This window comes from Alligator sinensis, unplaced genomic scaffold (assembly GCF_000455745.1).
Source record: "Alligator sinensis unplaced genomic scaffold, ASM45574v1 scaffold1170_1, whole genome shotgun sequence".
NCBI classification, from domain to species: domain Eukaryota; kingdom Metazoa; phylum Chordata; order Crocodylia; family Alligatoridae; genus Alligator; species Alligator sinensis.
In genome coordinates this window covers 216922-231737 of record NW_005842859.1, presented here as the reverse complement: position 1 = coordinate 231737, position 14816 = coordinate 216922, and the positions used below count along the sequence as shown (strand labels likewise).

At 45.2% G+C, this 14816-nt stretch overlaps 1 protein-coding gene across 1 annotated transcript in view; it reads left to right on the top strand.

Annotated features, from left to right (window-relative positions):
• The window catches only part of KDM3B (lysine demethylase 3B), a 74421-nt gene that overhangs the window by 23473 nt on the left and 36132 nt on the right, over positions 1–14816 (top strand). Inside the window, 6 exon segments of the mRNA XM_006035604.2 lie at positions 3401–3568; positions 6420–6533; positions 7453–7558; positions 9331–9455; positions 11099–11170; positions 12162–12737. Of these exon segments, the coding sequence (XP_006035666.2) occupies positions 3401–3568; positions 6420–6533; positions 7453–7558; positions 9331–9455; positions 11099–11170; positions 12162–12737 (1161 nt within the window).

Sequence of the window (14816 nt, the reverse complement as noted above, 5' to 3'; positions counted from 1 at the left end):
TCCAGTTTTGGGCTCCACAATTCAAAAAGGATGTGGAGAAGCTTGAGAGAGTGCAGAGAAGAGCCACGCGCATGATCAGAGGTCAGGGAAGCAGACCCTACGATGACAGGCTGAGAGCCCTGGGGCTCTTTAGCCTGGAAAAGCGCAGGCTCGGGGTGATCTGATGGCCACCTACAAGTCTACCAGGGGTGACCACCAGTATCTGGGGGAACGTTTGTTCACCAGAGCGCCCCAAGGGATGACGAGGTCGAATGGTCATAAACTACGACAAGACCGTTTCAGGCTGGACATAAGGAAGAACTTCTTTACTGTCCGAGCCCCCAAGGTCTGGAACAGCCTGCCACCAGAGGTGGTTCAAGCGCCTACATTGAACACCTTCAAGACCAAACTGGATGCTTATCTTGCTGGGATCGTATGACCCCAGCTGACTTCCTGCCCTTTGGGCGGGGTGCTGGACTCGATGATCTTCCGAGGTCCCTTCCAGCCCAAATGTCTATGAAATCTATGAAATCTTATGGTCAGAAAGTGCCTTCTCCTCTCCAACCTCAATTTCTCCTGCTACAGCTTGAGGCCATTGCTCCTAGTCCTGTCCCCTGCAGCCACAGAGAAAAGCTCATCCCCAGCCTCTCTGCTATCCTTCAGGTATTTGAAGACTTATCACATGCCCCCTCGCCCCGCAGTCTTGTCTTCTCCACACTGAATAACTCCCAGTCTTTCAGCCTTTCCTCATATGTCTTGCCTCCCAGGCCCCTTTTGCTCTACACCGGACTCTCCAAATTGTTCATATCCTTATTGAAGTTTTGGGCCCAGAACTGGACACGGTTCTCTAGGTGAGGCCTTGCCAGTGCTGAATAGAGCAGAAGAATCACTTGTCTTGACTCGCAATTAACACTCCTGTTAATACAACCCGGAGATGTTGGGGGTTTTTTGCAGTGAGAGCACGCTGTTGGTTTGTATTGAGGTTATTATGGTCCACCATGACCCCCAGCAACCCTGGCAGTCATTGCCCAGGCTGTATTTGCACGTGCAGTTATTCCATCCCAAGTGCAGGGCTTTGCACTTGTCCTTGTTGAATCTCATCTGGTTGATGTGGATCATTTTTCCAGTCTATCCAGGTCATTCTGGATCCCAGCTCTGCTCTCCAGAGGATCCGTGACGCCGCCTGACTTGGTGTGGTCTGCAAATTTGCTACGTGTGCACTGGATCCTATTGTCCAAATCATTAATGAAGCTATTAAAGAACTCGGCAATGTTTTATGTATTTACCAATTTGAAGAACGCTTTGTTGTGAGAAATTTTTGCTCTATGTAGCTTATGATAAAATACCCCTTCCTTTTGATAAGTTTAAATAACTGAACTTTTAAAGTCTCCTGCTAACAGGTTTTTTTTCCCCAGACTTCACTTCTTTCTCATAGCTCTTTTTTGAGACCTTTCCAGTTTTTCTACACTTCCTTTGTAGCATGGATGCAATAACTAGATATTTACTTTATTAATGGTCTCAGTAGCGTCCTGTATGGAGATGGTATCACCTCCTTACTCCTACTAGTCCCCCATTTATCCATCCAAGTTGGCATTAGCTTTTGTGACCATCATCATTGACAGACATCATGTTTATTTGGTTATCCAAGTCCTTTCCACTGCTGATTTATAGGATAGTCCTCACCCTGAGCCCCCCGGGTTTGGGAAGGGCACTGTATAAATCGAATACACACATAAACCCTGTAAATGACACTTAGGCTCTTTATTCCTAGAGGCCTCTTGGAACATTTTCGTTACGATACTTGTGCTTTGCATGTGTGCAGTAATTTTCATAAGAGGCTCCTGGTGCTGCTTAGAAATGAGAGAAGACGCAACAACCGTTGTTGTGCCACTAAGCAATGGCGTGTTTGTGTTAACGCTGGCACTCTGCCAGCAGTTTATTTCAGATTGCTGAACTATTTGCATTCATTAAGTCCACTTTAACCTAAAAGGCCAAATTTCTGGGAAGCTAAGATCTGTTTGGGGGAGTTAGGTGTTCTCCACGTTTACACTGCACCGGAGTGAGGGGAGGGTGCGTGTGTGTGCTTTAAGTTGTACCAACAATTCTTTAGCTATTTTGAGACGCGTGTCTGCGCGTGAAAAGAAAATCCCTTTGTGAGCCTTTAAGAGCTCAGCTGCCGAAGTAGCAGAAGTATAGGTTTTTGACAGTGCGTGCAGTAGAAAAGCCGTCCAGCCCTCCAGTGAAAATGGGCCGTGTTAATGAAGTTGAATGAAGGAAGGGTGGCACCTTCCAGTCACTTTGGCGTGCTAAATCATGTCAGCGTTCTAAATGCAAGGGCTGCCCACGCGTGCATAGCAAGTGTGCAGCTGTAGCTGTACAGACCCTGCCCCCTTTCTTTGTGAGCTACAGTTCAGGAATTCTGCAGGAGAGCAGCTACAGATATGCTTCCTTCTGTTGGGCTCAAACTTTTGAGCTGGGTGTGGGAAGACGTGGGTGGCTGCTAGCATCTGCTGACCAAAAATGGGAGTTGTTTGTCTTCAGTTTCTGTCACTTCCGATCGACCTCAATGATCTTATGGTAATTTAGTCAAACTTTATTGTAATGTACAAATTGACATTGTTTCCTATGGTGTGGGAATGTGTTACCGATTTTGGTTTGATATGTAGAAGAGCTGTTTCTTATGAGAGGCCCTTGGGCTGTACAAGTAAAGACCGAGTATTGCAGCAGTAGGTGCATCTGGGATGGTGCCTTAGTGCGTAGATTAGGGGCTAAGACTCCAGGATATTATTCTTGGCTTCGTCACACACATTCTCTAACTTCACGGGTCATTTTAATGTCTTTACTTCTGTTTACCTGGCTGAGGAACAGGTGCCACCTGGGAGGTTCAGGCTGAATATTGTGCACTGCGGTCTGTTTTGTAGGTGAGACGGCACAAGGCCTATCGTGAAGCGGCGCATCTGAGCAGCCCCAGTCTCCTGCGGACTGAAAGGTTTGCCAGGGTTCAGAGAGAGGAACACGGCGTGCAAGGCTGCGACCTCCCGGCGTTGGTGGGAGTTCTGCAGACACAGTGTTTCTGACTGCAGAGGAGTTTAAATTCCGTGAATAATGATGATAGCAGTGTTTGTAAACACAGAGGACTGAGCGAAAGGGGGTGGACTGCTGTATGGGTTACCGAGGCAAGGCAAGGTTTGGGTGGGAGGAAGTGACTTTCCCATTGTTTGGTTGCTCTTAATTCAGCTGACTTTTTTGGTAGCTGTGTAAACGTGACAGTCTGGCAGGCTGTGAAGCATGCTCTAACATGGTGCTAATCTTCCTGACTGACAGTGAAGTCCCTTTCTCCGTAGCTGTTTGCAGGATTTCCCTCCTCTCACCCATGGGGTTTGGAATGTGTTCTTAAATCACCTCTTAAAATCTCGTGCAGATCTTTGTGGAGTTTGATGGCTGCAACTGGAAGCAACATGCCTGGGTGAAAGTTCATGCTGAAGAGGTCATCGTGTTGCTGTTGGAAGGCTCGCTGGTTTGGGCTCCTCGAAATGATCCAATTCCACTTCAGGGAGCTCGGGTCTCTCTCACACATTGGCCTGCACTTGTAAGTATTTGGCCAGGACAGTCTCAGCATGGAAAAAAGCCATGTAATTGTTGAAGTTGGGATTAGCTTTATCAGGTCCTTTTTATGGCTTACATGCTGCTTCCCAACCTTAGCTATATTGAGGTGAGGCAGGAACAAATTTGGGAAGTGGAAAACGCAGTTGGGATCTGGACAGAACGTGCTGTTATCCCTGAGGCTGCGAAGTCGGAGGTTCTCGCGTGTTGTGATGTGTATTTCCTAATGTAGATTGTGTTCGGACCATGCTATCCCAAGCAACTTAGCTTACAAACTCCAGGTCTCATTTCAGAGGTCTGATTATTTGGGGGAAGTTTAGGTTGCACATGGAAGGAACTCTTTTCAGGTGCTTGGGATTGTACAGCGATGAAGTAGTGAGGACCTTTTGAAGGTTTTAGAAAGATTATTTCTCATAGTACCTAGCTGTGATTCCTGCAGAATTTATAAGGACTTCCCCCTGCCCCCCTTCATTTTTAATAGGCTAAGTGCTATACCCCAAAGTTTTTGTTGGAATAGCTGTATTGCCTGGAGTATGTGGAAAGATGCACAGAGAAGAGAGCTGTTGCTGGCTGCCAGCTCCATTTTTCATTTGGGGAAACAGATTAACTGTGTCAAAGGAAACCTTCTGTCAGCATATGCTACCCCTTCACGTTGACCTTGCCACCATAGCTATGCCAATGTTTTCATACTTGCTGTTCCAGTCCTTTCTATTCTGGAGGACTCTGGGGATTTCATGAAAACTAATGAAATTAAAACATGAGAAGATTAAATTGAAATCAAATGAGAGAGAGAAATGTTAGTCGGTGCTGAAACCTTTTTGTTGATCTCTATTGAAGTTGCATGGGAAACTGCTGAGAGAACATCTTTGGTTCGGTATTTCTTCCCCGTAAGTTAGTGTCCGAGAGTGAGCACATGTTATTTTCTTGGTCCTTCAGGAGTTCACCAGCAAATGTAAAAGGAAGATTCAAGATGCAGTGCTCCTGGTAATAACGTAGCAAAGTAGCTTTTGGTGTGTTTCAGGCTGCTTTTATCAATCATAAAACAGAATTCCACAATCTTTCCTTAGCGAGTCACCTTTAAAAACATCTCTTATTCTGTCCTTTGTAGGTCACTTCTAAGTAGAAAGTATCCTGATTTCCCTGCCTCCCCACAACCCCTTCAAGCATTCATATTTTAAAATAACTCTTTACAACTAGAAGTGAATATTATAAAGGCGTTTTCGTCTGGGAGTCTGTTCTCTAGTGCTCTTGCATCTGGGTTGTAATACTGGGTTGCATTTCCAGGAATATCTCTTGCAAATCAAGTGAAGTCATGGTGGGTGATTGCAAAGAGGATGGAGCTGGACTGGTCTCAGTGGGGGCAGATGACAGGACAAGGAGCAGTGGGCTCACACTGCAGCAAGGGAAGCTGAGTTTGAATATTAGGAAAAAACTCTCTCACTAGGAGGGTGGTGAAGCACTGGAACAGGTTACCCAGAGAGGTGGTGGAGTCTCCATCTTTGGAGATTTATAAGGCCTGGCTTGACAAAACCTTGGCTGGGATGATGTAGTTGGGGCTGGTCCTGCTTGGAGCAGGGGGTTGGACTAGATGTGACCTCCTGAGGTCCCCTCCAGCCCTCGTTGTCTCTGCTTCTATGATTCTTCCGCTCTGTTCAGCACTGGTGAGGCCTCACCTTTGAGAATTGTGTCCAGTTCTGGGCCCCATACTCCAAGAAAGATGGAGACAGATTGGAAAGAGTCCATTGGAGAACAGCAATAATGATTAGAGGTCTGGGAAGCCCGTCTTATGAGAAAAGGCTGAAAGAACTAGGATTGTTTAGTCTGCAAAAGAGAAAATGGGGTGGGGGGGGGTTGCTAACAGTCTTTATAAGGAGTCATTATAGAGAAGATGGAGATAAGCTTTTCTCTCTGGCTGTAGGGGACAGGACTAGATGCAATAGCCTTAAGCTGCAGCAGGCAAAATTTAGGTTGGAGATTTCCAAGGAAGAACTTTTTGACTCCGAATGGTCAAGCATTTGGAACAGGCAGCTAGAGAAATTGTGTAATTTCCATCCCTGGAAGTTTTCAGAAGTGGGTTAGACAGGCACTTAGCTGGGATGGTTTAGTGAAGGATGATCCTGCTGTGGGCAGGGCCTTATGAGGTCCCGTTCCAGCCCCACTTTTCTATGATTCTTTGACCTAACATGCACTTGTTTGTCAGACAGTTATAGTAGCAAGTAATGCTTCCCTTCATTAGTCAATCCAAAATAGTGTTTACTTTTACATGGAATGAGAGTATAAACTTGTCCTTGTTAAATAGCTATGTCCGGGATTTCCTGGAGTACTAGAATTATTGGTCACAGATTTTTATTACAAGTGCAGTACAAAGAATGGGCTGCATTGGGATGTGCATGCTCTAGTAGTACCCACACCCAAAAGAACATCTCATTTGAACTGTGCCTTGAGTTCTAACAAAGGTTGTTAGAACTCAAGGCAGGGCTTTCACATGACCTCTCATCTGGAGTTGGTGAAGCTCCTTAGAAGTACTGAGAAAAAGTCTTAGTGATCCGTGATTTAATTTTAGTTTCTTGTCTTACCAAAGCTGACTGCCAGAAGCCCTGGACAAAGCAAAATTATTTTACTCTGCCCTTTTTCTAAATTACTGAGGCTTGAGTTCTTCTTGTTCTTTGTCCGCAATATTTATGCAGGACACGTTTAAAGTGTCTGCTGCTTTGGCAAGAATGTATTTTACAAATGATTATTTTATCCATTGAAAATCTGAGAACTGCTGGAGAGGATCACCTACGTCTGAGGGTTTTCCCAGCCTTTTTGCTGACCGCCATTTTTGTTCTTCACAGACTTTCACTCCTTTAGTAGATAAGCTGGGCTTAGGCTCTGTGGTTCCAGTGGAGTTTCTTCTGGACCGGCGCCTAAGGTTCCTGTCTGATGCCAGTGGACTCCGTCTTTTTCAGGTACTTGATTAAGCATGTTTAGAGCATAGATTTCACTTTGCCCTCTTTCCAAATCAGGAAACCCTCCTTAAGTATTTTGGTTCTTGTTTATCTGCTGTTGTAAAAATCAGCAGCATTTAGGCCTTCTTCCATATTCAGAGTGAATGATTACTATGGGAGTTGCAAAGCTGCTTCTGCAGGTCTTGATCAAGTTCTTGATATATTAAGAGAGGCTGCTTCGTTTTTTCTGGTTTGGGTGGAGGTCAGATGTTTTTCCCATAAGAGTCTCAGAACAGAGGTGCCAGCATTATGTGGAATTTCCATCGCTGGAAGTTTTCAGGATGTAATGTAAAGTAGTGCAGCTTTTCTGCTATCTACTGTCTTGGCATGAAGAGCACCCTGCCCAAGTTTGCAGATGATTCCAAAATGTGGGGTAAAGTTAACACACCAGAGGGTAGGGAACAGATCCAGGCTGATCTGGACAGATTGGAAAACTGGGCAGAACGAAATAGGATGCAGTTCAACGAAGACAAGTGCAAAGCGCTGCGCCTGGGCAAAAAGAACCACCAACACTTACAGGCGGAGGGATGACCTTCTTTCCGCAGCTGTGCTGCTGAGGGATCTAGGAGTCATAGTTGACTCCAAGATGAACATGAGTTGTCAATGTGACAAAGTGATCAACAAGGCTAGCAGCACTTTATCATGCGTTAGGAGATGCATGACGACCAGGTCCAGGTAGGTGATGCTTACCCTCTATACAGCATTGGTCAGGCTGCAGTTGGAGTACTGCATCCAGTTTTGGACGTCGCACTTCTGGGCAGGGGGTTGGACTCAATGACCTACTGAGGTCTCTTCCAACCCTAACATCTATGAATCTGAGTCTTGAGAGGTTTTGAATCTTCCAGTCAAAATGTTTTGTGTTTTCTTCCATTGCTGTCAGATGGGAACGGAGAGCCAGAATCAAATTCTGCAGGAGCAGCCTGCCCTGCGAGAATCTGTCAATGCATTGATCGGTGACCAGAAGCTCCAGGAAATTTTTAGCAGAGGTAAAACTGACTGGTTTTTCATTTCAGAACGATTTTGATTGTGTCACCAGAGTACTGACTTATGCTTGGGTTTTGTTGAGGAAAGGAGTCAAAGCGATACGTATGGCTGGTTATATTTGAAAGTTCCCCTTTCATAGATAATGTGTCCCGAGTTTTTTGTGACATGAGGTTAATCATTTGTGTCAAAAGTGCCTTCAGCTGGGAAAATGACTGGTTTCTCTATTTAAAGTGACAAAACCTCTTTCAGCGTAAGTCAGTATTTACAAATAATCAGATCTTTAGATTTGAAATGTAAAATGTTTAGCTTTTGCCTGGAGCTGGGTTTCGTGGGAATTTAGAACTGAATCCCTTCAGTCGTCTTTGAGTTCTGTGCAACTGAAGAAAACTACTTTGTCTCAAAGTCTAATGATAGCATCTTGAACATGACTACAGGGAAACGTAGGGGACTAGCCTTAGCAGCTCTGTGTTCATAAATGACTGGAATGTTAAACGGGATTTGACCCAGACTTGCGCTATGTGGTATTCTGACAGTCTAGTGCAGGGGCGGGCAAAATGCAGCCCAGGGGCCAGATGTAGCCCGCCAGGCCATTCTATCCGGCCCGCAGGGCCCCCCCAAAATTAAGAAAATGAATATTTATTTGCCCCTGGCTGCCTGTCATGCGGCCCTCGATGGCTTGCCAGAACTCAGTAAGCGGCCTGCTGCACAAAGTAGTTGCCTGCCCTGGTCTAGTGCCTAGAGCATGTAGCTTTGCATCTGTTACAACCTTTGATTAGCAGCCTGGGCTCTTCAGCTTGACCAGTGGAAGCTTGTGGCTTTCGGTGCAGTTTGGTCCATGCTGCTGATGTCCGCCCCAGGGACACTGCGTTACATTGGCATGATGTGGATCTTACTGGGGAGCTAGTGACTTTGATTTTAGCAAAACTGATTTTGGCTTAATAAGCATGTCTTCTCTGTTTAAGGCGATGCTCCTCAAATGAGCTGGTCATCTCATAATTTACAGTCAGTGACAGGATACTAGACTAGACAGGCCCCTGTGGTCTGAGTTGCTTTTCTTCCTTTGTTCAGGCAAGTTCTTTGTTTCTAGGTTTAGTGGGGAGCCAGGAGATGAACTCTGCATACTGGCTTTTATAGCAGGAAAAAATTCTTACCTCTGGATGAACTGTGGGCTCATGTTCTGGTCAGGTGGTTTACATAAGTCTGCTGGTCTGCTCCACCTATACTTAATGCTTCAGCTACGGATAAGTGGCAGCCTTGTTCCAAATGGGAGCCTTGCAGTGTCCACAGAGCAAATGAGGGTCACAAATAGAACAAAGAGTAGAACAAACCAAGCTGACGGTTAGGTTGTGTTACTTGCTATGTGGCTACACATTCACTTTTCTAAGTATTAATTTGTTTGTAGGTGATAGAGCAAAAGTGAAAAGAAGGGAGTCAGAATTTGGTGCATGTTTGCAAAGCTGGAGGAGGGTGTTCAGTTATCCAGAAAACAATTCTGTTAAACTTAACAGACTTGATCTGAGAATCATTGAGAAACAAATGTGAAGACCCCTGAGGCTGATGGTCATTTTTATTCAGAGACCTGTGCTTGCAGAGTACAGCTGCTGGCAACCAGCAGAAGCTGTAATAAAACTTTGTAATCTGTTTCCTTGCATCAGAGCACTGGTACTTTCAACCCCAAGCTATATATATATTACTACCTGTATTATATACCTGTAATGGTACAGTTAGTATAATTTGTTCGAAGGTATATTCAATCAATGTGCGTCTTTTCTAGGTCCTTACAGCGTTCAGGGCCAACGGGTGAAGGTGTACCAACCAGAGGATGAAAACAGCTGGCTCTGTGGTGTGGTGAGCCGTCAAGACCCCATCACTCGCCTTATGGAGGTGTCTGTGACTGAGGTGAAGATCTGATACCTTTTGTTTGTGCTTCTGAAATGTGATTCTGTTGCATCACCTGGTGAACTTATTTTTCAAAAAAAATACATCTATTTGTTCTTGGCTAGTGGTTCTTAAATGTAAAATCATTTACCCGATGCTTTATGGACAAAACGTCCGCAGGCTTTATAATAAAAAGACAGTACACAATTCAGCAATTCTGGTAGGGGAGAGGGTATAGGAGAGATCTTTGTTGAGAACAAGCTACTGTAGGGTGGAAAAAAACTAATGACTCTGATAGAGAGTCTGCTGAATGGAAACATGTATTTTTCTATTGGTGTATGGCTTTGAAGTATCTTCTTTTTTTGGCAGCTACTTCATAGGTTACATGGGTTACAGAAATTGCCATCGCTCATGCTGCATTTGTTTGATGATATACCCCAGGGGAGGACACATTGGTGTAACCTAAATTATTGTTTTGGTTTTTGTTGAGCTAAAAGTGCAGACTTTTTAGCTTCTCCAAAATCCCAGTAGTCATGTCAGTTCCAGGTGGTTGATAGCATGGTGACCCTTCATTGACAACACTGATTATTGTACTTCTTGCCCAGGGAGGAACAGCCAGCACAAATGTCTGAGTAGATTATCTGGATTTAACGCCAGAGTTGGATAATATATAGGGTATTTTTTGTTTGAATATGTATGTCGTAATTTTTTATTATGTATTTATTTATTTATCAACTGCTTATGCTGCCCTTCCCAGAAAGGGCTGGGTGGTTTTCAATAAAAAACAAAACTTAAAGCATAATAAAATAATATAAGAGAGTATAACAAAATAAACTCCTCCCCCCCAAATTCAAACACAGCCTATTTTACTCCACTCGCTCCCTACTTCCCTGCCTCTTAGTTAGGAGAGCATCCCCCCTGTCCAACCCAGTCTCACTTCTCCACCCCCATTCACCGTCTCTGCAAAAGAAAATATTTTTCCCATGTGCCCTCCCATCCCTACAGACGCCCGCTCTGCTGCCTCAAACCCTGGAGAGGGAAGGGTGTTTCTGGCCATTATTGCTTGCTGTGGGAGTTTCAGGTCTCTGCCTCTGAGCTGGGTTCTTGTATCCACGTATCTTCTGTTTGATTAAATCTGGGGAGACAGTCTTAATAGAAGAGATGCTTTATTGCTTCTTTTTGGGGGACAGGGTGACACTTGAGTAGAAAGTAAACATGAAGTCATGGGGCAAGAAACCATCACCTGCCTTAAATCTTCTAATGGACTAGTTTCCAATCTCCTGTCTTTGGGTGAGGCTGCTAGGGAATGGGTCACGCAAACTGAGTCACTTCCTTGCCAGGTTAGAAAGAAAGGAAGGGAGAAAAGAATGCATTTAAAGGGAAGTATGCTTCGTGGCCGAAGCGTGCCCAAAGTGCTCAGCGGGGCAAGTATATGAATGCAGTCAAAGGGAGAGCCAAGTTCGAGGGCCACATAACTGAAGAAAAAGTGAAACCATTAGAATGGTAAATTAAAGATAGACTAGCAAGGAAGTGGAAACAGGGTACAAAAGGTAGAGAAAGTGGGTGGGATGGGCTGTTTGGTGCAGTCTCCAAGCTGATAACTTGATTCAATGCGTTTCTTCCTTCCTCCTGTGCTTCTTGCTGCCCACACCCATAAAAATCAGAGTGGTGAGATAAAGTCAGTGGATCCTCGACTTATTCATGTGGTGATGGACAACTCGGCTCCTTCCAATGAGGTACTGTTATTTATCAGGTCTCTGCATATACAGTTGGAGCTTTGGAAAGCCTTTGAAGTCACTTGATAAAAAAGAACTGCAACGGGTGCTGTTCGCTGAGGGCATCTGAGAATTCTGCTGGAGGGGATTAGTGGGTGTCGTGTCGCTAATCAGATTATTTTCTTGGTTTCTATTAACGATCCATTTTCTGTCAGCTCAGGCTTGCTTTTGGTTTACAAAGTTAGAAATGATTTTTAGTGGCTCTTGGCATCTTGACATGTCATCTTTCATTGTAAGAGGTTTTCTGACAGCGGGTCCTGCTGGTCATTTTCTCTTATTGTAGGAAAACGTTCCTCTCCTCCTTTAGGTCCTTGTTGAGAGAGGGGTCGTGGCTGGTCCCCACACAGCAGACTCTGTAACTTCATGCCACAGCAATCTGGGATCTGCCCTCCTGATTTAAATGATTCTTCTACTTGAAGTTTGGAGCCGCGTGGTTGCTCTTTGCAGTGTAGAGCAGGCTGCCTCCTGCAGAATCCTGGCAATGGTAGCAGCTGTGTTTGACCAAAAGCTTTGCCCTAAAAGAAAGTGGTGGCAATTTACTTGTAGCAGTAAGATGCAGTATATAAATAGTTTCATAGTTCAGGCTCTCGACCATAAGTATTTTGAAGTCATTACTTTCACTGGCTTTCTGTTTCTTTAAGGTCTGCTGTACTGGTGTTGCCACAATAACATTGCTTGATGTCAGTCAGTTAATGAAAAAATTATTTTTGTTTATTGACGACCCTGTTTTAACATAAAAAGGACAAAGGCTTACCTTTTTTTTTTTTGCCTCCTTACAGTTTCCTCTATTAAAAGTTGCCAGAGCAGCATCTAGAGTAGAATAGAGTAACACGTTAATTGTTCCAGCAGACGGACTGCTTTCCATTGAGTTGGGAAGGGAGTGAAACTTGTGGTTTTCTTGACACAGCCAGGGGGACCGTATGTAATAATTGCATAATTTTGCTTCTTCTAGGGCGGAGGTGTAAAGACAGCTAAATCTTCAAAAGGGAAAAAGAAACGCGAGTGTCTGGAAGGAAAGGATGGACGGAGGAGGAAAACTGCTTCGGATCCTGGGTGCGATCCTGCAACAAAGAAGCTAAAAGAGAGGGGTGAAGCAGATAGTAATGGGAGTGATGGAGGCGAGGGAAGCAGAGGCCCTTGGAAAGGAGGAACCAGCAGTGATGCGGGGCTGGATCCAAGGGCCAAGCAGCTGCCTCCGTTTGTTCCTCCAATTAATCGCAACATTCGCTTTGCCACTTACACCAAAGAGAATGGCCGAACTCTGGTAGTCCAGGATGAACCAGTCGGTGGTGAGACACCTGTACCATTCACTCCCTTTTCCTCAGCGGCTGGTCAAGCACTGCTGGTTGGAGCTGGTTGTAAAGAGGCAGGAAAATCACTGGAACAGGTTGGCCAAAACATGGCAGCTGCTGCAACAGCTGTTACTACAGCTACTTTGACGCCCACAACTGTGAGGATCTCAGATACTGGTATGTCAGCAGTTTCTGGACAAGAGAAACCGAAAAGCCGGTCACAGGCTCAGGGAGAGGTGAGTCGTTTGCAGCTCTGAAGATTCAAAGTAAAACTAGGAAATGCAGGGAAAATATATTTTCTAAGAGCGTCTAATGTAATAGGTTCCCACTGGGAATTTGTACATAGGAAATTCTAACAGGTTTGCCGTTTGGGGGCCTCTGTCTTTCCCCTTTTTGTCCCCAAGAAGGTCCCAACGGTTCCTCTCATTTTGTTTTTTAGCCACTGACTGGGAAAAGAACTAAGGGACACCTCTTCTAAACCAGGGCTGTCCAACTTCAGCCTCTGGGCACCACACCATGCAGGCCACCGGACCATGCGGCGTGCAGATGCTTCCCCCTTTCCCCTGCTGCTCCCCATGGGCATCCCCTCCACTGCACCAGTGTCTTCCCCCATGCAGGCACAGTCTCTCCTTCCTTCCCCTCCCCCCCTTTCCCTTAGCCCTAATATTTGTTTTTTTTTCTCCTACCCCTGCTGCACGCAACACAGGCTCACCAGCAGTTCCCACTGCTACATGCTGCCTGGACTTGCCTGTAGCTCCCTGCGTTGCGTTGCCCTGCTCCCTGGGGAGGGAGGGGGAGCAGCAGCCAGGTGGGAGCCCAGGGACTGCAACTTAACTACCTTCAGCCCATGCACAGCCTACAAGGGCTAAGTTGCAGGCAGAAGGAAGCCACCTGGCTGTGAATTTCAAGGGCTGTATAATATTTGTTTAACGGCTTAAAAAGAAATGCAGTCCAAAGTAATGGAACTACTAACAGAGAGTTGTTCTGGGAGAGTAGTCGCTGTTGTGTTGGTCTTTAAAGTTGGTAGGGGAGATTTGGGGAATTTTAAGGTATGAGACCTTAGTACCAGAAGACATTTCTGACCATGGCCCAAGAATTTATGATGAACCCTTGCTTCAGAAGCTAACCTTCATTTAAAACTTATAGTCCTGTGGTCAAGAATGTTTTTATACATGAGCTATGTGATATGATAATTTTGTCTTCCTTAATCTGTAGACAGTCTGAAACTATATGAATTGGTCTGGCCTACCACAGTATATTCAGGTCTTTGGTTGTGAGGTATCTGCATAAGCTTACATGCTAGGAAAAAGCTAGCCCCACAAGTCGTCCCTCTTTAGTCTGAGTGTTCTTTAGAAGTACTGATAAAATAATGGAAGAGGACTGTCAAAATCTTTAACTCTCAAAACAGATTAATAGAAAAGACTTACAAATCCCATGGTTGCTATAGTTTGAATACGCTATGATGGATTAAAACTATAGGAGATTCTAAATCAGAAGTTGTAGTCAGAGAGACTGAGGCAATTAATGAGGCATGAAGAGACTAGATCTATATATCATATGGAGTCACCAAATACATAAAGAAGAAAAAATACTGTAGATACGCATACTCGGAGGGAGAATTCTGGGAGGCAGTAACAGAGGAAGACTGATAGTAGTCAGTACACTAAACATGAGTGTGTAGTGTCATAAGGCTACAGAAAAGGCTATGTAAGCAGAAACCTCATGCCATGATGCTGGTAGGCAGTGGTTCCACATCCTGTGGCCCTTAACTGCACCAACAACGCTGGATTACAGACTCAGTGAGAGTCAGCAATGTTCATAGATTCATAGACATTAGGGCTGGAAGGGACATTGAGGATCATCGAGTCCAGCCCCCTGCCCCGGGGGCCGGAAGTCAGCTAGGGTCCAAGGACCCCAGCAAGATAAACATCCAGGCGTTTCTTGAATGAGTCCAGAGTAGGTGCCTGCACCACGTCTGGAGGGAGTCTATTCCAGGTCTTGGGGGCTTGGACCGTAAAGAAATTTTTTCTTATGTCCAGCCTAAAATAGTCTTGTAGGAGTTTATGTCCGTTGGTCCTTGTTTTTCCTTGGGGCGCTCTGGTGATCAGACATTCTCCCAGATCCTGATGTATACTCCTTATGTACTGATAAATAGCCACCAGGTCCCTCCTGAGCCTGCGCTTTTCCAGAATCGTTATGGTGTCCCATGGCTCTCAGCCTCTCTTTATAAGACCTATTCTCTTGCACGTGCCGGTACGGAGCTGATGCCGGGGCTCGAGCCAGGTGCAGCTGTTTGGAGCCTCCCGGCTCTCGGT